A 24,598-nucleotide genomic window follows, 5' to 3' on the forward strand; every position below is an offset into this window, starting at 1 on the left:
TATGATTGGTTGTCCAATTTAACCAGAGCAAGTAATGGTACATCTGTCCTCTTGAGATGTTTTTCTCCATATTCCTGAAAGTGAAGCAAGCTTGATTTTTGTTATAAGTTCCTCAACCCTGTGATTGAAGAAAAATATCAAAATTTCTGTGTGAAATTCCCTCATTCCCCCAGGAGACTTAATGAATTGATTATTTCAATTTTAAGTATCAGCAAGATATGGTAGATGGATGAATGACTTGATATGGCCATGCTTCCTATCAAAACATTTCAATAGATAATAATTCCAAGATAGTAAGTGAAATTAATCACTTAGCCTAGGATTTGTCAGTGTATCAATGTAATTATACACAAATGTTTATTTGAATTTAAATTCTCTTTTACTGAGCAATTGCATGGATTGTGAACTGCACTGCTCTGAAATCTAGCATCCCATTAAGCCCTTAAAAGCAAAACATTTGAGTCATACAATACGGAAGTATGGGAAACTTCTATTCAAAAAACTACAAAAGCTGAAGTGAAAAACTGATCTATTTTTGATCCAAAACTTAAATATCCCGAAGGCCAAATAATCAAAAAACTCCATTATCTTTATTATTATTATTATTATTATTATTATTATTATTATTATTATTATTATTATTATTATTATTATTATTATTATTGCCAAATAGAAAAACAACCCTTCAAGAAGCAATGTTTTATAATTTATGATAGGTAAATTATAAATTGTTATTGATATTACCTGATATTTTGACCACTCTAGTCTTCACATTATTTTATTTTTTGGCTGTTCCATCTCATAAAATACACAACGGATACTTTCATTTTTGGTCCCTCCTGAAATGATAGTTTCACTTGAATTTCATACCTTTATTGGCAGTAATGCTTTTCACCTAATGCCTTCTGGTGGCTTTAGTCCTCCTATCTTGGCTGCTTCCTTGCTTTAACTATCCTGCTACCAATGTCACTATTTTGTCTACTTGATTAGCCAAATCACTCAATTTCTCAGTCTCACTGCCCTGCTGCTGTCTACATCAAGGATCTATTAGATTTTAGAGGTTTGGCTGTTGCTCCATCTATTTTACATTATCACCTCCCCACCATAACGCTCATCTTCTCCACTTTGGGTTGTGTTGTAGAACCCACTCATATGTTCCCACTGGCTTTAGCAATACAGAACTACCTTCCGCAACATGGATTTTTGACCATGAATTCCTGACCTATTTCCAGGAAGTACCTAGTGTTCTGCAGTCCCTTCTGCCAAGATCACACTTACTAAGGAGTTGTGACATTTTTAGGTCATTCCATATGAGCTAAAGCAGCAATAGGCGATAGGACTAGCTAAACAAATTGTCAGAGTCCCTTGGTTCAGTTGGGCAGTTATAGAGATTAAGTAAATGATAAATTGATTGATTGACTTTGGGGTTTCCACAACAGATCTAACTGGATTATATTAATGTAATACCATGAAGATTGGGTTTACATTACTTTCTTGAAGTTAGCTGATTAGTTTTTGATATTTTCATTATGTATTATTTCTCCGATAAGTTCAATAGAAATGCTACATTAAATGTTTCTCAAGACCACCAAAAAGCTTTCCATCCCTGCCTGAGGAGACTATTTTATCTATTATTAACCCAGGCACATTTAATCATATGAAAGTTAATAAATTAGGTTGATATATTGGATAGCCATATTCAGAAGCTCTTGCTGAAGAGGCCAGCTTAGCTATAACAGTCTTCTGTTCTAGCAGGCCTCTATGAAACCTTTAGTTACTAGAATCTAGTAATCTTATATGGGTACTCAAATATATGCTATCAACAATGTTACTATTAGAATATGAAGATTGTTAAAGGTTAGATTCTGAGACACTCTAAGCAAATCCTCTGTAGCGATAGGATTTTTGGTCCTAATTTATTTATTTATTTATTTATTTATTTATTTATTTATTTATTTATATTATTATTATTATTATTATTATTATTATTATTATTATTATTATTATTATTATTATTATTATTATTTTACATTTTTTATTAAGTTATAGAATATTATTAAATATAGAATACAAAAGTAAATAGAAGAACAGTGAAGGGGGAGGAGAAAGTGAAGTGAGGAAAGATGAGGTGAAATAAAGAAAAAGACTTTATTTTAACTTCCGACTCTCTCTGTTAGGGTAAAATAAGGCTTTACATCAAATTGCAGCCTTTTGCTTTTCCATAATAGTAGGAACAAGTCATTTCCATAAAAATCTATCAATCTAATCTGTAAAATCCAAAGTCAGAGTTTCATTCTTTTCCACATAAAGCACGAAGTTCAGAAGTGGTTTCCATGTGGAAACAAAAGTACTTATGTTCTTTTCTTTAATTAAAGTGGTCAGTTTTGCCATTTCCTCCAACTCCATGAACTTCTGCAACCATTCGTCCATGGTAGGAATTGAAGTGTCCTTCCATTTTTGTGCATACAATAGTGTTGCTGCTGTCAGCATTGATAGTAACAAAGTTCAAATTTTTTCCTCCAGTTCTTTTTCCAAATTTTTCTTTTTCAGAATTTTTTTTTTTGCTTTATCACATATCTACCATAAATGATAAAAAGTCCCTTCTTCACTTTTACACTTCCAACATTCACTTGGTCTGCCTTTATACATCTTAGATAACTTATCTGGTGTTAAATTCCAATACATCATCTTATTCTCTTTTAGATTATAATTTAATGTAAATTTTAAACCCTTCGTCCACATATTTTTCCATTGTTCAAGCATCACATTCATATCCAAAATTCCTTGCCCACTGAATCATACAATGTTTCACATGTTCATTTTCCAAATTCAATTTCAATAACATTTTACAAATCTTAGCAATATGTTGATCATTGCCACATAATGAAAGTTCTCATTCATTTTTAACAAAGTCAAATCCATAACACTTTTTATTCAATTGAACCTTTCTTTCAGGATTTTTGGTTCTAATTTATGAGCTATACAATAAAATTGGCCTTAGAGTATTATATAGGTAGAGGATCTTTCTGGCTTTATCCAGGTTATCATGGTGATGGTAGAGGAGTGGTAAAACAAGGGTGTAATTTATCACCATTGCTTTTTAACATATATTATGAACTCTCTGATTAAAATCTTTCAGAGAGTTGATATTCATGTGCCTAAAGTAGCTAATTGATGTCTCCCAAATCTACTCTATGCTGCCGATGCAATTGTCTCATCTTTGGTAGAATGAAGTGAGTGCTAAGAACCCTGGCAGCTTCCTTTTTTCCCATTAGTTTTACTTTTTTGGACAGTTAATTCCCATGAATTAGAGCAAGTCAAATGGTTTACTACTTGGATGTAGTATTTCTAGGAAAACAACCGCCAAGTACATTATTCCACTTCTACTGCCAAAATAAGGACACTAGTAATAACTAAATTTTATAGGCAACAGGAGGCAAACTACATTACTATAACAATCAAATTGTTTACAGCTGAAACAGTTGCCCAGTTGTTGGAAGGGATACAACTTGGTCCATAGACTAACCTAAGGGCTTATGAAACTATTCAATTACATTTCCTTAGGACTTAGTTGGGAATGCCAAAATGTGTGACTAACGCAGTCTTAGGCTAGAAGCTAATATGCAATTCTAATCTCAGGAATTAGAATCTGATGACTTTGTTGTCATCAGACAACTACTGATGTCATTTGTCGTCTTGGCCTCTCATCTGAATATTTAGTTCAATTAATCTTAGAGAAGCCCAAATGAATAATAAAAGAATTAGGGACATTGATTGCCCAAATATCCCAGAGCTCCTGAATTCTATTGCCAAACATTAAATAGATCAAGTGTCTCTACTACAGAGTATCTATACAAAATAACCCTAAGCAAATATAGATGGGCCCTTTCCAAAGCCCACTGGGATAAATCTCTGCTGGTGGGAAGATTTTATGAGGTTCCTTATTTGCCCTTGTAGATCCAGGGAGACACAAACTCTTGTCCATGTCCTGATGCGATGTCCTTTTTTATGTTGCCCCAAAACATACTTTAATCTTCTCAATCATCTCTAAATTTGAGGTCATATTAATATATTTTATGTTTACTACCTTTTTAGCATTGTTGTCCTTGTGAATGACAGAAGGAAAAAAATCTATGAGGTTGTCTAACAATACCCAGTTTTAGCACACTGAATTAAACTTACTTTCAAAGGATCTTAGCCAGATAGATTTTAAATCATATACGAGACAAAAGAAACATCTAAACTTTAATATTTTATAGCATAAACAGTAGCAAAATATGCAATGAAAGTTGTATAGTGACAAAAAATATAAAATATAATTTACCTTTCAGCAAATAGTTATTGCAAGCAAATGTTCACCGTGGTTCATTTAATTCCAAAAAGAAACTTTCGCCAGCAGATGTATCTCCCTAGATATGTTTATTTCCACACAATATGAGGCTACTTTAAAAAATGGCAGACAGGCGCTATGTTTGCATTGTTGTGTATTCTGAAGCAGTTTTTTAAATTGGACCTAAAGCACTGCACAACCCTACAAATTAGATCTTATGTTATGCTTTAAGCATACTAACCATTTATCAGGACTCATCCAAACTAGTTCTTTTTGCTTCCTTTTACATTTTCAGCAAGGAGAGAATATTGTGAGATTTGCTATAAGAAAGGTTAGAATAACATTAACAGTGAGAACCGGAGTTCTATATTTGGCAAAACAGAAATACTTATCTATTAGATATTAGATCATTTTGGCGAATGAAGCTGTGCATTATGTTCCCCAAAGCTTCTTTGGAGCAGGCAAGAATGCATCTGTTTGCAATTCCTGAATGCAGCTGTGCATTTTCCTCGAATGACATGGCAGCTGTAAAAGGAAATTACCCAATCTTGGCAAAAGATGTGGATGCTTTAAAGCAGGGGTCCCCAACTCCTGTTCCGTGGGCCGGCATTTGTCCACAGCATGCCAAAAAACGGGCAATGCAAACAAGCGAAGCCCCATTTGCAAGATGCAGGCAGCACACAAAACTATGTCCCCTCTGGTCCGTGGAAAAACCCACTCCATGGAACTGGTCCCTGGTGCCCAAAAGATTGAGGATTGCTGCTTTAAAGAGTTGCACACAGGCATTGTGTTTGTGGTCCCTTCCACATTATTTCTAAAGTGCTATTCAGTTTTACTACATGACATAATTGGTTCAAGAACACTATAATTTCTTTCCCAATGTAAGATCTCATATTTTCCCTTTGTCTAGAGCAGGGACTAGGGAATTCTTAAAGTCCATACATACATCTCGAAGTTAGTGAGATTGACAAACATTACTCTTGGAAATCCAAAACTCTTTTTAGGCTAGATTTAAGAAAATTAATATGGATCTCAATATTGCATTTATGAAAATGAATATATTTATGACTAATTGCCGTATTCTAAGTTATAAAAATGTCCCTCTCATATGTACACTCTCTCTTCCAAATTGACTGGCAGGGCATTTTTTGCTTACCCTCTTAATATATTATCACTTTTGCTCTCCAAGATAATCTACTCTATAATTATAGTTCCAACACCTACCTATCTTGTGTTTCTATCAATAGAGTGTGGATTGCATGAATTTATTCATCAAATTCTGGACATTGCTAGGACAATTACTTTCTGGAGGCACTTTCAATTCTGTGTTTACAGTTCATCAAAGACCAAGAATGATTCCAATAAGATTATTTGCTGAAACTGTGAGTACTATAGCACCTAATAACAATTTTGAAAATACTACTGTTAATAGCCTGATGTGTAAAACCCAGTTGTATTTATGCTATTGAGAATCCCAAAATAATTTATACTAAGTAATCCAAAAAGAGTGGAAATATGGAGTCCTCTATGAAATATGGGTAGTTTCTAAATTTGATGGATAAATACCAAAAGCATGACTCAAAATGTCATAAGATATATGCATTTAAAGAAAGTTCTACTTAATAGCATTAGATTAGGAAAAAAAATAAAGAAAACCAGCTTGCTTATCTATGTTTTTGAGTAGTTAGGCACGCAATCTCATGTAAGAGTTCTTTGTGCTTACAAAGCAAATTTCAGTCAGACTTTAGAATTCAATCCAGGGAATGTCCTGCCTTTTCTGCTTAAATGGATTTTTTTTAAAAAATTGAAGTTGTATCTTGAAAAGACATAAGATGACATTCAGTCCATTGTTATCATGCAATCATCGTAGCAAAAAATGAAAGATAAATGATTTTGCCTAGGTAATTTCAGATAGCTTTCTGAAGTAGTTACAGGAAATCAATCTTCATTTCTTCTTAATAGAATGTGAAGTTTATATATGTAAACAAATAATTATGAATTTACATGGATGCAGGATTGTCCCGCCAATGTTCCTTAATCTGCAGGATATATTCCAGCAAAGAAATTTAGTAAAAACCAAATCAGTAGTGGAAATACCCAATTGTTCTTATTCTTTCAAACAACTAAAATTGAATTTTGTAATCTAGTTAATTATATTAGGGTTACAAAGAAATTCTAATGATGAGGTAGATCTTGTCCAAAAAAATCTGTAAGTTATTGTACACCTTGTTCTGACAGACAATGAGCTTATCAAGGGATCCTAGCACAAAATGAACTGCAGACTTAGGCAAGGGATGAATCTAAACTTCAGTTAAGGCAATTAATACCTCGATGAATTAAATGCTGGTAAAGTAATTTCACATCATGTTACATTTGTCTTTATTTGTAAATAAAGAAACACAGTTGTCAAAAAGTATAAGCCTGATTCTTGAATATTTGAGAACTTTCTTGCATTAACTACTGGTTTGAGGTTATGCACTGCAGTATTACCGAGCTGAATCAATTCACAATGGAGGAATTGGTTAAACTTCTACATGCCAGTTCAAGGAAGCATTTAAAGCTAGCGTGGCTAAGTTGATACAACCAATTACTGACCATAAGTACTTTTTATGCTGACAAACAGTACTGAATATTCCATATTTCATAAAGAAAAGCACCAGGCTCTGATATAATTTTTTCACAGATTAAAGATCACAAGGATCCAAAAAGCTCTGAAAACATTCCATGGCAAAATAATGAAAAAAATTCAAAAACCCCAAACAAATCTTATTCACATATATGGTAAATATAATATATATAATAATATATAATATATATGATAAATTATGCAGCTCGATTTTTACACATAGGGAGAATTAAAGATGAATACACACAAATTAATTTTTATTCATGAAAATTTTTATTTTATTGGTACGCTCCGAGAGAATTACAACACTGAAACTATTCTGACAACTGAGATCAGCTGTCACAAGACGTGGGGATGTACAGATTTGTGTTCTACTTCTCATTTTCAATTAAATTAGGGGTTTTTTCTGCCAATTCTGTAATTTTAAAATTAGTATGTAAATTCAAATAAAAAAAGAAAAGTATTAACAATATTATACTTTTCAGGCTTGATTTTTTTTTTTTTGTCTGTGTGCAATTTGGAAAATGACATCATATAGTGTTGTTTATTCCACCCTTTCCCAAACCTTATTTGTGGAAAATATACTTTTTTAGAATGAACTCCAGGTTGGGAAAAGCTGAAGTAGTCCAACTAGCAGTAAATTAGATACATGGCTTAATTAAATGTTTATTCTACCAATGAATTATATCCCTTTTAATGTTATATTCATCCAATTATTCTTAAGTACCATTTCCAAAAACCTGAGGCATCTGAATAAATTACTATACATAGTTCAATTTAATACATAGATATTTTAAAAAATTCGGAAGATTTAATTACTTATCTTCAGTATCTCTGTTTTCAGATTAAATGTTCGTTAATTTTTCTTATTTGTTCTTCTGTTAAAATCTATGTTAAGGTTGTTGACAAATTCAATCCAGCAAAAGTTTCAGAACTTTATCTGGAGTACCAGAAGGTTATAGATTAGCAACTGGTGAAAGGACAGGAAATACAGAGCAGGAATACATGGGAAGTTTTCACAATGGAGGGAAGTGAGATTCTTCACAAGGATATGCAATAAAACCTGTGCTATTTATTCATATAGATAATATGCATTAGCTTGCAAATAGGACACACTGAAATATTTTTAACTTAGTGTCCTGTAAATCTTTTTTTTTTAAACTAGCTTAATAGGCAACAAAACAGCAAAGAATAAGAATTATACGGATATCAGTTAAAATATTGAAGGATCATAATCAAAATGAAGAAAGCAGCGATTCCTAATCTCAATTGGTCCCTATATATTCTAATAATATTTGTTAAGTATATAGTGATAAACGTACATGTAACAAGATCATGTTATAAAAATGCAGTGTTTTCATGAGTTTTAAAGTGGTTTTAATTAAATAGGCGTTACCTCTTAAAGGCAAGTATATTTAGCATTGTGTATTAATAAAATTGAAGCTGAATAAATAAAAGATATATATTTTAATTTATTAAGGTTCAGTCCCTATAAGCATCCCAAGCAAGTAATGGTCGTTTTTAATAAAGACAGTTGTTGTTGAGGATAGTTGAGTGGATTCCTGTTGTTGAGGATAGTTGAGCAGGAAACTGATTAGAAGTTTCTATTTTAATCAAAATCATGGCAAATTTTGGCTCCCTACATGTTTTGCTATTGGAAAGTAAAAGAATGAGTTTCCTGTGTTTAGCCTTCTAACTATACCTAAAATATAGGTGGCTGTAGCTCTAGAAACGTAAAAAAATGTTTGAAAAATTATAAACATAACTGTAATTTTCTTAATGCCCTATTTAAAAATGATGTAAATAGATAAATATCCAAACTACACACCATAACTTAAGGAAGAATCCAAAAGAATGCAGAAGTTGCTGCTTAGCAAAGTATTTTTAGAAGCAATTCTCAATTCAGAAGAATATTTGTCAGAGAAACCAACAGTAAACTAGTTTCATTAACTATTTTCATTCATGTGTGACTGTACTACTGAATCTGGTAATAAATTTCAGGATTATATTCATATAGCTCAACTTGAGCCATGAGTAGTTAAATTATTCCATTCCTTAATAAAACTTGATCTTTGAAGCATTTCTCCGTCCATGAAATTGACAACTGAAATTGCTCTGTACCCCATAAGACTACAAGAATAATAATCCAACAAAGGCCATAAAAAGAGTTTTTTTACAAAACACACACAGTCAAGGAAAGTGGCAATGATGGCAGCCTTTAACAAGACTTTAATAAATGTAGTGTTTTCATTATTCCAGTTTAGAAATGTCATTCATTCACATCCAAAGTATCCCACTCAGCAGGTTACATAAAACTAGCATGGAAATGTAAGTCATATCATTTAAACAGTAAAGATAAAACAGTTGTTTCATGGTTCCATAAATTTAGCAGCCTGCCACTTATTGTTTTGAAACCATTACCGATAAGCATAAAACATTTTCTGAAGGAAGAGTGTCTGAAGTTCTAGCCTATTTTGGTAGATAATCATTTCATAGCATCCACAGGCTACAGAAGGCAGAAAACAACACAACTGCATTCAGTGTATTATTAATGAAAACCAAGCAGTTCAGGTTCAATAACATATCCACAACCTGTAAATATTTGACATACAGTATATGGGTTAAAGCAAACATTCTTATAAAATCCATGAACATGGTCCATCTATGACCATGGTTCACGATTAATAAAACAGTAATGTAAATTTTAACACATTTTTATATTCACGTGATCACTATAGTAATTCAGAACAATCACTAACACAAACATATTGTATGTACATTACATATATGCCACAACAATTTGCCGAGTTGGATCTCCACAAACTCAATAGTTTCAGCAGACATAAATAACTTTGTACCAATGTTTAGGCATTTTAAAGGAATTAAATATTCTAAATATTTTAATTCCCTTTCCAAAGGTAAAACAAAAATCTGAAAAGTCAGTGCAAATAGAATCATCATACTTCTTCACCAAGAGAGATTCTTATTAAGCCAAGGATAACCCATATTTAAGATATTAAAGAAATAAACTCATAACTTTGTAAACTGCCTTCCACAGAGGTTAGAGTAGATTAGGAATCCAAAGTCCTATATCCTATAGTAATGCCTTCTGTGATGATGGAGGCTGTTGTGGTGGTTGGTTTCCTGGAGGCTGGGGAAGAGTTGAGGTGACTAAATTATAACCTGGCACCTGAGACAGAGTTCCAGAATTTTGATAAGAAGTAGCCTCGGTAGCTGCAGGAGTTGGGCTGTAGACTGCAGTTTGGCTGGAGTAAGTGTTTCCTGGAACAGAACCAATCATCGTGCTAGAAATAGAGATAGGAAAGGAAGGAAGATAAACAAAAGGATGCAAAACAAGCTTGACAAAAGTAATCAAATTCTTCTATAAACATATGTACACAACAAATTTGAGCTTCTTTTCCAACTTCAGTGAACAAATAGTTAAGAAAAAGTACTTGAATTAAAAACATGAAAACATTTAATCAAATCTTTCCAGCCCAGTCTTTTAAACCAGTTTCTTCAGGGAACACAAAACTGTTTCAATAGTTCTTGATTTACAGGAATAATCTCTTAACTGTACATACTTAAACAGGGATAAATTAGCACCTTTTGATATTCTTCTATTTTCTAAACTACCATCTTGCCTTAACTTCTTTCATTGTTTTTATTCTTGAAATAGAATACAATTTAAAAAAGAATCCAAACTGACCTCTCAGAAAACTAGTTAAGTTATATGCCATGATTTAGTAATATTCAGTAAGAATTATTACTAAATACCATTGGAGGACATATCAAGTTTTCATGGATCTTATTCACATACTACTCTATAAAATCCATTCAATTTTTTTGTCCTGGAAGAGCTTCTCAAGCTATGGTAACCTGTAATTTATCTTCAAAAAAGCACCTTTATCAAAGGACTTTAGGTAAGAAAAGGCAAAGTCACCCAGAGATCTAAGAATGTACATATTATTTCTAAGATGCCTGCAGTCTTTTGACTACAACAAACAGGAATGTTATAGCTTTTTCTCCCAAAATAGTGTTTCAAACCATCTTAAAAATTTCTTATTAAATCAACACTCAAAATGAGACTCATTCCTGAGTAATCCTAAGCAATAAAACTAAATTATGGAACTCTATTACAATTAGTTTTTTTATTCTGATTTTATCCATATTCTTTTAAATGAAGAACAAATCAAATACATTAAAAGAAGATTTTTGAGATGAATAATTGAACACAGTTTGATGCTGAAGGTTTCTCTTGTCAATTCCCACTTTAAGACTGGCTAGTTTAGTTTAAATTAAAACTTAGATTTTTTTCCCCCAATTACTTTGTGTAAGGTGGCTGGACTGGCTGGCTAGCTAATCCGGGACTTGCTACTGGAGGAACTGTGCCTTGATTAAGAGATGGCAGTTGATCCGATGGAAGGCTGTAGCCTTGCATGTGACTCATCTGTGTATTTCCTCCCACCAAATAAGCATTGCTTTGAGGCTGTCCTTGATAAACCTAAAAAACATCAAATACGAAGAAACAAATCACAACAATAAGTTAATTCATTTCCAACTTATGCTTATTAATTTAACCCTCGTCCCAAACAAAAGACTGTAGCTTCATTCATTTGCAGTTTAAGAAAAAGAATCCAGGCTCACTAACATCTTTTCATAATGTCTATTATATAACGGTACATCAGAGTATTTCCTCACATCCAAGAATATGAGTATACCCATCTCTCACAAATCGTTAAATCTGAAGTCATTTCTCTCCATGTGGATTCAATTACAGTCCTGGTCTACTGTCTTCAGGTCACACCTGAAGAACTAAGTTAGGGGGAGACTATTATAGAAAAAATCTCTAGGTAATCATTACAAATCAATACCAACTGGATGGTACATAATCTATCCATCAAGCAATCATTTCTTTCCAAGATTAATGTCATTTACTATGTTTTGTGTTTTGGTTCTATACAGTAGAATTGGAGTATAATAAATTTGACTTGATAACTCTGGGCAGATGATATAGTCTCATCATTATATTTTGTTAAGATATAATTTCCCATTAATACTCTCCCCTAATTTGCAAAAAATGTACAACACAAACCTCCCACATTCTGAATAGCACTGAATATTTATGACCAACGTATGTTAATAACTTTATAATGACTTGGCTCAAAATGGGACAATATCTCTACAGGTTTTTAAAACATTCAGGTGCATACCTGAGAGTTAGAAACATTAGATTGAGTCATGTAGTATTGAGGATTTTGTAATTTTGAATACATGGAGTACATTGGGTCTTCATTCATCAACTTAGTATATAATGAGAGGGCTTCCATCACTTTTACATTGAGTTCCGAAAGTTCTGAGTGCTTCCTGGGTGAAACAAATAAAAATAAGTAATATTTTTAAAATACAAGATTGTATCATGAATTATTTGTTAACAGCTTATTAGTTAATAAGAAATAAAAATCATTCCATTCCAAGTCCAGAGTAGAAGCACAAAGCTACTAGTAATAGACTTTTACAGAAGGACAACCCTCTTGCCTCCTAACTCTCTTTATAAAACCCTGTAATCTCTTAATTCGGGGCAGAGTTGGGGCAACTGGATGGAACTGAGCGTTTACTACTGGATATACTTCCTGAAGCCACACGAAGTTCGCAGCAGATACAACTCTTTTGCTACCTAACAGCAAGCAAAAACCTTCCAACCTTCTTAAACAAGCTAAAAATTGCAAGGAAATAGTCACAGGATGAAAATACCTTAAAAAAAAGTTGACCATCAAAAGTAGTGAATATGTGGCCTGATTCTCAAGTAGCCAACTGTATGCCTTCTCAAAATGGAAAAAATAATGGCTACTATTAAAAAAGCTAAATAACATTAACACATATCATTAAAAAAAATATTGTGTAGAAATGTAAACTGTGGTATAAACTCTAAAATAGACCAACTAGTTTTAAACCTGCCAAAAAAAATTTCTGAAAGCCAATGTTGCCCATGGTTGTGATATAGCCTCAATACTTTGTAGTTTTTTCCCTGTCCCCCTCCAGTGTTATGTGATGTCTTTGGCATAAAAAGGCTGCCAATCCCTAGTGTAAGATACTAAGCTTACTGCTATTCTTACCGGTCAATATCTTCTAGCTTTTCATCAATGAGAGGTCCCATTTGATGGCACATTGCTAGAAATAGAGATATTAATATGCTTTATTTGCTCCAGCTGTTATAAACGTTAACATTGTATTACTTCCAGATTCCTTATTCTATAACATCTCAAACAAATAAACAAGTGCTGCAGATAAATGATGTATTAGACAACAGTACTAAGCACTGTTTCTTTCACTGAATTAATAAACAAATAAAAAGATTTAAAAGACAGTTAAAAAAGCTAGTTTTGCAGAAATGGTAGGGATAGCTTAGCTTAGCACAGTGTTTGAAGAGGTTTTTAGGTAGGACGTTTGCTTGTTATGTAGCATTTGGAAGCTTACTTTCAAGATGTACCAGCTCTGGAAGGTCTGGCTCATCATCTGCTGGATCTGCACTTTGCAACATTTGCAACAGCTGGTCCATTTTATCCTAGAACATGACATAAAATTCTTTATTTGTAATTGCAACAACTTGACTATACCTGATTTTTTTCTTTCCTTCAAAATGGAATCCTTTTCTTCTACCCTCAATTGCCCTGAGATATTAGAATTTAATTTTAAAAGTCCATTTAAATGCAAAAAGGTTTGGCATGGAGATGCTTGTTGACTTTAAAAAACCCCAGAAGACCAAACCTCATTGCAACATGCAGAAATAAATACATTGTTTCTATATATGAATTATCAGGGATTTTTTGGGGGAGGTGGGGGGTATGCTTTCAAGTTATGGTACTCTTTAATCCTGGAGACAATAGGCTTCCCAAGATCACCCAGCTGGCTTTGTGCCAAGGTAGAACTAGAACTTTCAGTCTTCTAGGTTCTGGCCAGGCATCTTAGCCGCTATACCAACTGGTTCTCATGGATTACATAGTACCATTTTCTTCAATAACATTGAAGAACATAAAATAGTCAAATAGTCAAATATTCAAATATTCACCTTTAAGAGAGAGCAGTACCAGTATTATTATGCCAGTTGCAAAGTAGGTTTAATAATGCAGTTGTATTTCACACCAGATTTCTTTCAATGAAACACATTTTTGTGAACTAGGAAGTTCTACAATATCCTTTGTAGAAAATAAATTGTGTAAACTGACACCATACATTTTAATATATTCATGTAAAAAATTAATAAGTATTACTGAGTTAAACAAATACTGGTCAAATTAAATTTTATATAATCGTTCTGCAACTATAAATATAATTTTAAAATATATTAATTGATCACCTCAACAAATCTATTAACCAGCCTAAAATAAAAGTAACATTACATATGTTTGAAAATACGTATGTATGTATGTATGTATGTATGTATGTATGTATGTATGTATGTATGAAAATATGAATGCCATCCACTCACTCTCAGTGACTCTGGGTGACTTAAAGAAATATAAAGAATTCACAATACTATGAATAATTTCTAATGACACTACCATTAATACAAATAGACTATTTCAACATATATAAGCTATTTTAGAAATCTTTAAAAAGCAATAGAATAGAAACCTGATTGCTACTAATAGTCATTAACTATAGCAACACTACCACCTAGTGATTAAATAGCAAATAAAATGAAGCAAGGGAGTAGTGAAATGCAAAAATATAACGTGGCACAAATCATTAATTTTTTCTAAATCATTCATTTTCCAAATCTTTTGGTATAAAAGGTAACTACTGTAATGAAACAAGAAACTGGACTTTAAAATATTTAAATCATTTTATGTAATATTTATGAAAACAGATATTTATTTATTTATTTATATGCTACCCATTTCACAATCTAAAATAACTCTGGATAACTTATATTACAATAAAAATATAAATAAAAGAACAATTGACTTTTGATAAATATTTGACTTGTTTGCCACTCCAAAAATAAATCTATATATAGGAATAGGCAGTAGACCATAAAAGTAATAACTGAGTATGAGTCAATGGATGGAGTAAAATATTAAATTTTTGCACTCAAACAAGAAAAAATTCAGGGAAGAATTTGTGTACTTCCCATTATTCAGGCATGTCTCTTTTCAGTTTCTATGTGAGTTGTTTTAAGAATCACACTGAGCTGAGAAAACCTAAAAAGAGCTGAATGAGCAAGAAGTTGGGAAGTGCTGTGCTGGTGTGAATTCTGAACCATTTCTTCAAAATAATTTTTGAAGCATGCACAACTCTAATTATTAGTTTCTATTTTATTTTCTTCCCAGCAAGTATGTTTATTAATGTTTCAATTAAAGAGCAAGGAAGATGCTATTAAAGGGAAACAATAGGGGAAAAATAAAAGCTATAGGGATAACTTAATATGGTTAAAATAGAAGAAATTTTGCCTGAGGTTTTTTTTTAGTACTTTCATCTATTGAGAGCACTCAGCCAATTCTGAAATCAAAAGACAGTACTTCATGTATTCTTTACTGATGGCTGGATTTTGTACTTACTTCATCAATATACATTGGTTCAGGTTCTGGTTCAATTGTTTCTACTTGAATTTCATCACTAAACTGTACCGTTTTCTTTTCAGATTTCACTGCAAAAACAAAAAATGAAAGAATACTGAACAAAGTGACAAATGTTTACAATGGAAAATAACTTTATATCAGAGGTTAATCTAGATTCAGAGTCCTATTGCATTCCAAATGTCCAGTATCTTCCCATCACCAGCCAAAATATTACGTGACTTTTAGATCTGCTGGCAGATGGCTGCCAGTTAGGAATAATAGCAATTTCAGGGGCTGAAAAGACTTTTCACAGAGGAGGAAATCAGAAGGGCAAAAAGAATCAGTATACAGCATCTCAGCCTCCACTCCAATTTGATTTGGTGAAGTGAATATAATTTTCAAGTGAGTTATGTCCACATAATTGTCATCCTATCCAGCTCCATTTTATTAGTTGCCTAATCAGATATAATGAGGTACAATATGAAATGATCTGCTGAAATAAAGATATGTCTTCAACATTTCCATAATCTTCTATGAAAGCTACAAACCTGGCAAATACTTGTTTTTGACAAACAAATACTGACTTCTGATAATTATTCATTGTTTATAAGGTGCTTACACACTAATGCTTTTCTGATTAGTTCTACAAAATTCCCAGAATGGATGTCAGACCATTCTGTGGTTCCATTATATGTGTTACTTTAGTTCAGCACTGACATCATAGCTTCATTCTTCTCTGACTGCTATTTTCTAAAAGGAATAAATATGCTAAGAGATAAAGACTTTCTCACATGGTTTATGGGAACTGTGAAAAGGTTTTTCAGTAGCAAAGCAAATGACTCAGTTAGTTACAGTCAAGGCTGCCGGCAAACAATCTAGCTTTGTCACAGCAAAGGTGGGCAAAGTCAGAAATGTCACATTAAGCTTGTGTATTTTAATAGTGTGAGAGGAAAGGTGCACAGCAAAAAACATTGTTTGTGCTTCTGTTCTCCCTTTACCTTACCAATAATTTGCCTGCGCTTCTTTTATTTAAGAGTTTGGCTCTATTTTTAAAGGTGTCTGAAAAGAAAATGTGGCACTAATGGCAAAAAGAAGGAATTCACGAGAAAGAAAGAAGCCCTGGAAAGAGCTGAAGGCAACAGAACTCAGCTCAGCCAAGGGAAGATCCCAGCTTTTCCCCATAAGAACCGCTGGTCAGCAAGCCCCAGCAAGTAACCAACATGTACAGTATCACCAACAGCAAAAACCATAATGCTAGTAGTGTTGTAACTAGTTCTGGCAATCATACAACACAACAATGGAAAGTGAAAAGTAGACAGACTCAAATATATGAAACTGCAGAAAGCTACGGTATATTCTGGCTAGGCAAATAAATCAGGAAAAGAAAGTCCTGACTTTAAATCACAGCCACCAACTGTTAGCAACACTAAATCTCTGAAAGCACTGCAGCTTTCACAAAGCATAGAAAAAGTAGGCAGGATGCCAGCCCTTCCTCCCTCCCCATCCACCACCCACCCCCAGTACCCAAGCTATTAGGCTACATAAGTAATTGCAGACAGAGGTGGAGAAGGATTTAGGGGATGTTGAAAGCTAAAAAAAGTATCCCAGATTAAGTTAAAATGGAAAAATAGATTAGGAGATATTAATTAGAATATAGGACCAATGAATTAGAATTGGATAGAGACTAGGATAGAAGAACACAGAATAAAATAAAGAAATAGAATCTAAAAATAAAGGTCTTTTAATATAAAGAAAAATATTTTCTGTAGTAGTAAAATCCTTTTTGAAGGAAATGATTTAGCCTTTTTCTTATTCTTGTACCATCTATCCATGGCTTTTCTCTCACTATGATACTTACTCATTTCTGGTTCTGCAGTAAGATCAGCAGTTACAAAATTGGAAGGAAATAATCCTGTCCCTTGATGAGTTTCACCTTTCCACCAGTTTGTATCACTATGAATGATGAAGAAAATAATTACTTAGAATGGAAAAACAAAGGGCCAAGCAGTGACAAGTTGTATTCTATTTCTACTCACCAAAATACTTTGGACAGCATCCTTGATTAATTCTTGAAACCACTAAATTAAATACACCCTCTTATCTACTTATCTGTAGGTTTATTAAGAAATGAATAATTCATATGAAACTAATAAGATAAAGAGTAACTATTCAGAAAATTAAGGAATATGTAACACAAAGAATCTTTAAAAAGCAGCATTCTCCTAGTAAAAGTCATTAGTTCAGTAAAACCTTGATTTTATAAAGGAAGAAAGACATGGTATTAGTTAAAATTAAAATCTTCTGAAGTTCAATTTATGGGGTGTAATAAATTTTACATAATTTACATATAATGTAAATAAACAATGTAAAATATCTAAATTTAAGTATTTGGTCATTGCCTGATATATTTTGCTGACAGGGAATTTTACTACATTACAAATTAATTGCTGTCATAAAAAGTAAAAATATCTTCTTTGAATTATGATTTCAAATTAAAAAAAAATATTTAAATTAATGTTCTAGATTAGCGCCCTTTTATAATACCAAATTGCATTAGCTTTCTTAGATTAGTTGCCCAAAATTAAATTGGCCAGCAGCAGGATGAAAACACTGTTTTATGCTTATATATAAGGAACTGACTTTAAAAAACACAAACTGAGTTTCAATCAGTTTTAAGAGGAGATAAATTATCAAGAACTTGGGTACTGGAATACTTTGATTTAAATAAATAAACAAATAAACTGGAAATTGAGTAGACTTCATTTCTGTTTACATTCATATTAGATAATATTGAGCTAATATTTTTTTTCTAAATAATTAAGATGGCACCATAATCCAACACAATTATCAATCAAGTGGCAAGCTTTATTAGATTTATTAAAGCTAAAATGTTTGTGCTTGTGTTCTTGCTTAAAATAATGCATTTGGCCATTACTGTACTGGTGATCCTTATTTAATAACCACTCATTCAGAGACAGTTAAAATTTATGTCATTGAAAGAGCATTGAAAGAGGACTGGTTTCCAAAGTTTCAGCCATTGCTGTGTCTTCACGGTTATGTGATTGTGACCCAGATGTTCGGTGACCACCTCACAATTGCAACTCTGTAGTGTCCTGAGATCATGATTGCCATCTGAAACTTTCACTGCCAGCTCACAAGCAAAAATACTGGAAAAGGAGGCAGGAGGTTACAAATGGTGACCATGGGACAGTGCACTTAACAATGGTAGCTAATTTGCTACCATCCCTAAGAAGTGCAGTCACATAACATCATTCTTTACAACTGCTTTATCTAGTAATGGAATTTCTATTCAGGCAATGCAAGTGTTAAGCTGAATTTGCTGAAATGCAAATAATAAGTAGAAAAAATGCATCACCAAGATGCAAAGAAAAAAATGCATCACCAAGATATGTTACCATTTCAAATATATTACTGCCGCAAAATTCTATTCTTCATTTTAAAAGGATTCAAAAAATACTGAATTCAGTTTTTCTGTAGGCCTGTGGACAATTTAATTTGTGCCTTGCTGTGAGATCAAAGCCTTAACATAAACAGCATTTTTTTTTTCATTTCTATTATTATAGGAAACTATTATATTCTCTTTAAATAACACTATGTCCAGATTTTAGCCCCTATTATATCTTATCTATTTTAGGCATATGTTATGTATGTATATACGTATATATGAACGTATATATGAGCAGCATGGTGGCTGCGTGGTGAAAACACTCTAAGTGAAGGGTTTCCCCCATTAATGTTGTTTTTTGGAAGATAGTTGGGTCACAAGTCACAATAGATTACAGGAATTGCAATGTCATCGATTGAGAGTAAGTTGCCAAGCATCCAAATTGTGATCACATGACCCACAGGGATGTGAAGGTCATAACTTTAAGGAAGTCGTTTTCAACACATCTGTAATTCCAAACCATCATTATATGAATGGTTGTAAGTGAAGCCAACAACCCATGGCTTTCATCCCTCTGCTGTGGCACTGCCCTTGCCGAAACAGCACTCTGCCTTCATCACGGTGTATTTGCTGTTGCTGCCTCCATTGCCTGCCTGCTGCTCTCGCAGCACCTTGCGCAGCACAGTGAAATTTTTCACAATGGGGGAGGCAGGGTCCCTTCCTTCTGGAGCCCATTATGATGCAGAGCAGCAGCGGTGGCTCACTCTTGCCTCCAGGATGTCAGTTGCTTTTCCTGCAGAGCCACTGGTGTTGTGATGCTCTGCCTCACCACTGGCCAGCTAACCAGCTGTCAGCGAGCTGCTCCTGGGTTCGTCTGCCTCCAGATGCCATATTCCCACCACCCAGCACCAGTTCAAGGGTTTCTCCCCACCCTCCAGGGAGAGAAAAAGAGTGAGGGGGGAGAGAGAGAAGTGGAGGGAAAGAGAGTGGGAGAGAGAGAGACAGGGAGAAGACAGAGAGAGAGAGAAAGAGGGGGGAAAGAGGGAGGGAGAGAAAGGGAGGAAAGAGGAGAGAAAAGAGGGAGGGAAAGAGAATGAGAGACAGAGGGGGGGAAGAGAGACGAAGGGAAAGTGAGAGAGAAAGAGACAGAAAGAGGGAGGGAAAGAGAGAGGGAATGAAAGAAAGAGACAGATAGATAGAGAGGGAGGGAGGGAGGGAGGGAGGGAAATAGAGAAAGAGAGAGGGAGAGAAAGAGAGAGATAAGTGACACAGAGACAGAGATAGACACAGACACAGACACAGACACACACACACACACACACAGAGAGAGAGAGAGAGAGAGAGAGAGAGAGAGAGAGAGAGAGAGAGAGAGAGAGAGAGAGAGAGAGAGAGAGTCATGTTATTGGGTAGGGGTGAGTGATGTCGAGTTGGACATGCCTACCCAGTTTTGTGGCTCCTGATGTTTTCTTTTCTGTAGAAAGGGGTCCAAATGGCTTGAGAGTTTAAGGTTGCAGACCTCTGGACTATATGTATATATTTATCTTCTGTGTATATTTATTTATATTTCTATAAAATATATTTCTATATTTTAACTTAATAGTCTAACATTAATAGATGTTAATTGCTTTACAGCAATTACAAGATGCTTTGCAAAAGGAAATGGTTGTATGCTATTGCCTTAGATTTCTCAGATGACAATAAATGAATTCATGCTGCTGCTATTTCTTTAGACACTCCCAACTATTTTCTTAATTCAAAAATTAGGCCATGTAAAAAAATCTGTTCAATAATGCTGATGCTCCAGAACAGATATACTTCCAGAAGGTACCAACTGAATAAGCCACAGTTATCGCTTTTAAATGTAAACTGAAGACTGTGTTTGCATATCACTAACATGCCAAACAAATGGCTAAGTACTATGTGTGAACCAGAGGCTATGGCATAACATCTTACAAAACCATACTTTCTGAAGCTCTGAAGGACCAGCCCCATTCAGACGTTTGTCTGGAGAGCGCAAAGTGGAATAAAAATGGATCACAAACACAGCTCTGCCCCACCACTCCCCAACCTCAATATATTCAGGCAGGAGGTCTAAAGAGTTGTACATGTGTTCACTTAAATGCAAGGACCTCCATCAGCCTTTTAAAATCCAAATTAAAAAAACAATTGTATTCATATATAGTACTAATGGTTTTCCTTCTTTTCTGGAAGTGGCATGTCTGTATTCAGCCTCCTACATTTAAAGACTTTTCATTTCAGTGGATCCTTTCATTAAAAAAAAGCACAAAGACTGAAAAAACAAATTAGTGATACTAGGCTACTAGAGTTATGCCTAACAGGTAAGTATAATCTGATTCATGTTGATCAAAAGAATATAACATATTAAAGTCCAAAGATTATTAAAATTTAGGCCAGTCCTATAGAACTGGACAGCATCAAAATACCATGTTAACTGAAAATAACAAATACATACCAAAGTATATAACAATTCTATATTTCCAAGAGACACTACTTTTACCTGTCATCAAGGACAGTGATAAGTTCTCCAGCTTTAAATGTCAATTCATTATCTTCAGCAGCTTCAAAATCATAAATTGCTCGAACATTTCGCCCCTCATGTTTGTGATTTGTTGAGAGAGTTGTAGTGTTTGGATAAAGAGTAGAAAGTGGAGTTTGCTGTTGTCTTTGTTCTTTCAGTGATAATTCAATAGCTGTGAAGTAGAATTAAAAAAACAAAGAAAAGTAATTCTCATTAAATTTCTGCAATTTCAGTTGTGTGCTTATTTGCATAATATATCCTTAAAAGTAAAAAAATTGGAAATATTCATTTAAATTAGCCCAGCACGACTTATACTGAAGATACACAATTATGCCTACTAAAACAGATAAAGTTCATGTACTGATTCTCCTGTCTGCATTTAATATTCTTGAATAACATACTCTTACTATTAAAGATTACTAAAATTTAAGGAGCCTGTTATTTGGGGACAATGAGTTTATACAGAATAAACGAAAGGGGAAATGCTTCATCAATTACATATAATTACATATCAGTATAAATGAGAAGACCTATCAGATACCAATTTAAAAGCTGTATTAGATATATACATAAGACGGCTTGTTTAAAACAAAAAAAACTATTTCCTATGTCATTTCTAAGTAGTGGAATGCCGTTTGGAGAAGTGATTGATCCATTATGTCATCAAAAACAGTTTTAAAATATATATCTTCCATTTAACCTAACATATTAACTAATGGACTAATAAATTAATAATAGTCAACATTTTATTGGCTTTTAATCTTTTTTGGTACAGAGTTAATTCTGTTTTTAATTTATGTTGCATGGTATTTTTATTAGCCAGCTTGAATACCTTTTTCCTCTGATGGAAAAGTAAGATAGAAATCCAATTCAAGTATTATTATCCTGTTTATCATATCAGCCAGATCTATTTTTGGTCAGCTTAATCTTCATTATCACATAGGCAAAGGAATAACAGTAGTACCAATAAATTATAATCTACCTGTAATTAAATGCAGTGCAGAAGTTAGGATTTTGGCTCTAGTGTTCATGACTTCTCACATTTGTATTTCTTTCTGCTGCTGTTATTTGGATTGAATTTAATATTAAGTCTTTTTTCTATTTTTCTTCTTCTTTGCAGGTTATTTGAAATCTTAGTGGAATTTGGCCAGAATGTATTCTGCAGAGCCTTGAAAGTAAAATAAGATTAAAACACACAGATTAAGGTGTTGTCTTAGTCTTACTACTTTCAAGGCTCTGTAGAACACATTCTGAACAATGTTCACTAAGATTTAAAATAACACATAAGCATTATAGAACCTCTTAATATTTTCTTTTGATTTCCTATTTACAATGCTGTAATTATTTATAATAATTCTTTTTCTAAGCTAAATACTGGTTGCCACTTCCTTGAAAAATACTTTCATAATTGGTGCTCAGCAATAATTACATTTTAGTCCAAGTACCTCTGTCCACACATAAGTTATATACCCAAGTGTGTTTTGGCATCATTGTTTAGGCCAGCTTTTTCCCCTACTTTTTTATTTCACAACAAAAAGCAACTGAATATATCTTACATTTTCAAAACTACATTTTCATACAAAGAATGTAAATATATCATCTAATATAGCATATTAACTGTATCATCATTGTTTTTTATTAGATTTTTAAATCACCAACTGTAAATGTTGAATGTTTATATTGTCTTTAAATTAAACCAACCTTTAGCTAAATCCTCTTCTTCTTTCTTATTTGCTACTGTTCCAGGATCTTTGGCTACTAGAGCTGGGCTTGCTTTTGCTTGTTCTGCAGCCTGATCAAAACATAGAGGAACAACACTTACATAAATTTAAAATAATCTGTTGTGGCTCCGGCCCCCGAGCCGATCCCCAAGCCTGCCCTCATGGATGAGAGTGAGGGAGAGAAGCCAGCAGGGCCTCCCTCACCAGGACCTTCCTCGCTGGCACTGCCCCAAATTCCAGCTGCAGGCCAGGAGGAGGAGCTGACAAGGCCTCCCTCTCCCAGACCCGCCTCCTCCTCCCTGGCAACCCCCCAAGTCCCAGCTACTGATGATCAATCCTGGATTGACCCGAGGCAGTGATGTAAAGATAAGTGTGCGCAAAAGAGGAAAAGGTGTGGCAGGCTCAGAGAGTGCTGAGTCACGGAGCCACACCCCATAGGAGATAAAAGCGAGTGGAGCTGCGGTTGGGTTTCGTGACAGACAAAAAACTACCCAGTGTGTGTTGCAGCTCGGTTGCTCAGGAGTTAAAGGCCTTTCTTTCCTGTAAGCTTGACAACAGGACTGGGACACGAGTGCTTTTATCTCTGTCCGAGATTAAGACTTCAGAACTTGGCAGGCCTCTGCACAGTCGCTGCCAAGTCTTGTGCTTCCTAAAGAAGAATCAGGTCTGTGTCAATAAAAGGACTGTGAAACTCGCGTTTCTCTGTGACATGGAAGGGGGGACAGAACAGAATCACTGCAATATATTCAATCTATCAAAAATGGCCCCACTTTTTCGTTAACGTATTTCCAATTGGCTTTGAAAAGTCAAATAGACTAATGGTCTATGAAGATAGCATACTGTTCTAAAAAACACAATTCTGCAAATACGCACTCACAAAAAAACTATTTAATTCTGTCTAAATTCATGGGTATGTATGTATGACAGGAATTGACAGAACTTGGTGTATCTTTTCACATTCGCTAAACATGTAACACCTAAAATATAAGAATATAATCTATATGAACTACATAACTGTAACTTGTTCATTAATTAAAAAGCAAAATCTTTTTGCTCCTAAATGCCTTTTTTATTATAAAAATAGCACCTACAGATATAAATGATACTTCATTATGTTCACTCCACTGATTTCTTTGTTGAGGTCAGGAAAAAAATAGTCTATAGTTGCTACAACAGGTCAGGCAAGCAATCTTTCAAGGTTAGGGGAGAGATCATGAGTGCTGGTGGTATTTAGGCATCACTAGACATGCTTCTTCACCATTCAGGCTACATAACTCTGACAGCTTCTGGCACAGGATCAGTTTTAAAATCAATGATTCTAAATATAGTAACAATGGCAAGTTTTACTGCTTGCAAAAGCAAAAGCAGTGGTAAATTTTGTTAGCGAATTAGAAGATGTCAAGTTAAGTTTTGTC

The 24,598-nt window shown here is 33.8% G+C and overlaps 2 protein-coding genes across 12 annotated transcripts in view; one reads left to right on the top strand and one right to left on the bottom strand.

Annotated features, from left to right (window-relative positions):
- HACD1 (3-hydroxyacyl-CoA dehydratase 1) overlaps positions 1-24,598 on the top strand; it is an 89,645-nt gene that overhangs the window by 14,030 nt on the left and 51,017 nt on the right. For all 9 annotated transcript variants that reach the window (XM_058183667.1, XM_058183668.1, XM_058183674.1 and 6 more), the window contains one exon: positions 5,578-5,712. In XM_058183667.1, coding sequence (XP_058039650.1) covers positions 5,578-5,712 — 135 coding nt within the window. The remainder of the gene's footprint in view (positions 1-5,577; positions 5,713-24,598) is intronic.
- STAM (signal transducing adaptor molecule) overlaps positions 9,161-24,598 on the bottom strand; it is a 28,165-nt gene continuing 12,727 nt past the window's right edge. For 2 of the 3 annotated variants that reach the window (XM_058183663.1, XM_058183662.1), the window contains exons 6-14: positions 23,164-23,254; positions 21,442-21,634; positions 17,376-17,470; positions 15,518-15,606; positions 13,434-13,521; positions 13,073-13,127; positions 12,170-12,323; positions 11,285-11,460; positions 9,161-10,261 (exon numbers count right to left, since the gene is read on the bottom strand). In XM_058183663.1, coding sequence (XP_058039646.1) covers positions 10,051-10,261; positions 11,285-11,460; positions 12,170-12,323; positions 13,073-13,127; positions 13,434-13,521; positions 15,518-15,606; positions 17,376-17,470; positions 21,442-21,634; positions 23,164-23,254 — 1,152 coding nt within the window. In that variant the 3' untranslated portion in view covers positions 9,161-10,050. Of the gene's footprint in view, positions 10,262-11,284; positions 11,461-12,169; positions 12,324-13,072; positions 13,128-13,433; positions 13,522-15,517; positions 15,607-17,375; positions 17,471-21,441; positions 21,635-23,163; positions 23,255-24,598 lie in introns of those variants that run through there. The other variant, XR_009155144.1, reaches the window with a different exon arrangement.

The sequence above is a fragment of the Ahaetulla prasina genome, chromosome 4 (assembly GCF_028640845.1).
Source record: "Ahaetulla prasina isolate Xishuangbanna chromosome 4, ASM2864084v1, whole genome shotgun sequence".
Lineage (NCBI taxonomy): Eukaryota > Metazoa > Chordata > Lepidosauria > Squamata > Colubridae > Ahaetulla > Ahaetulla prasina.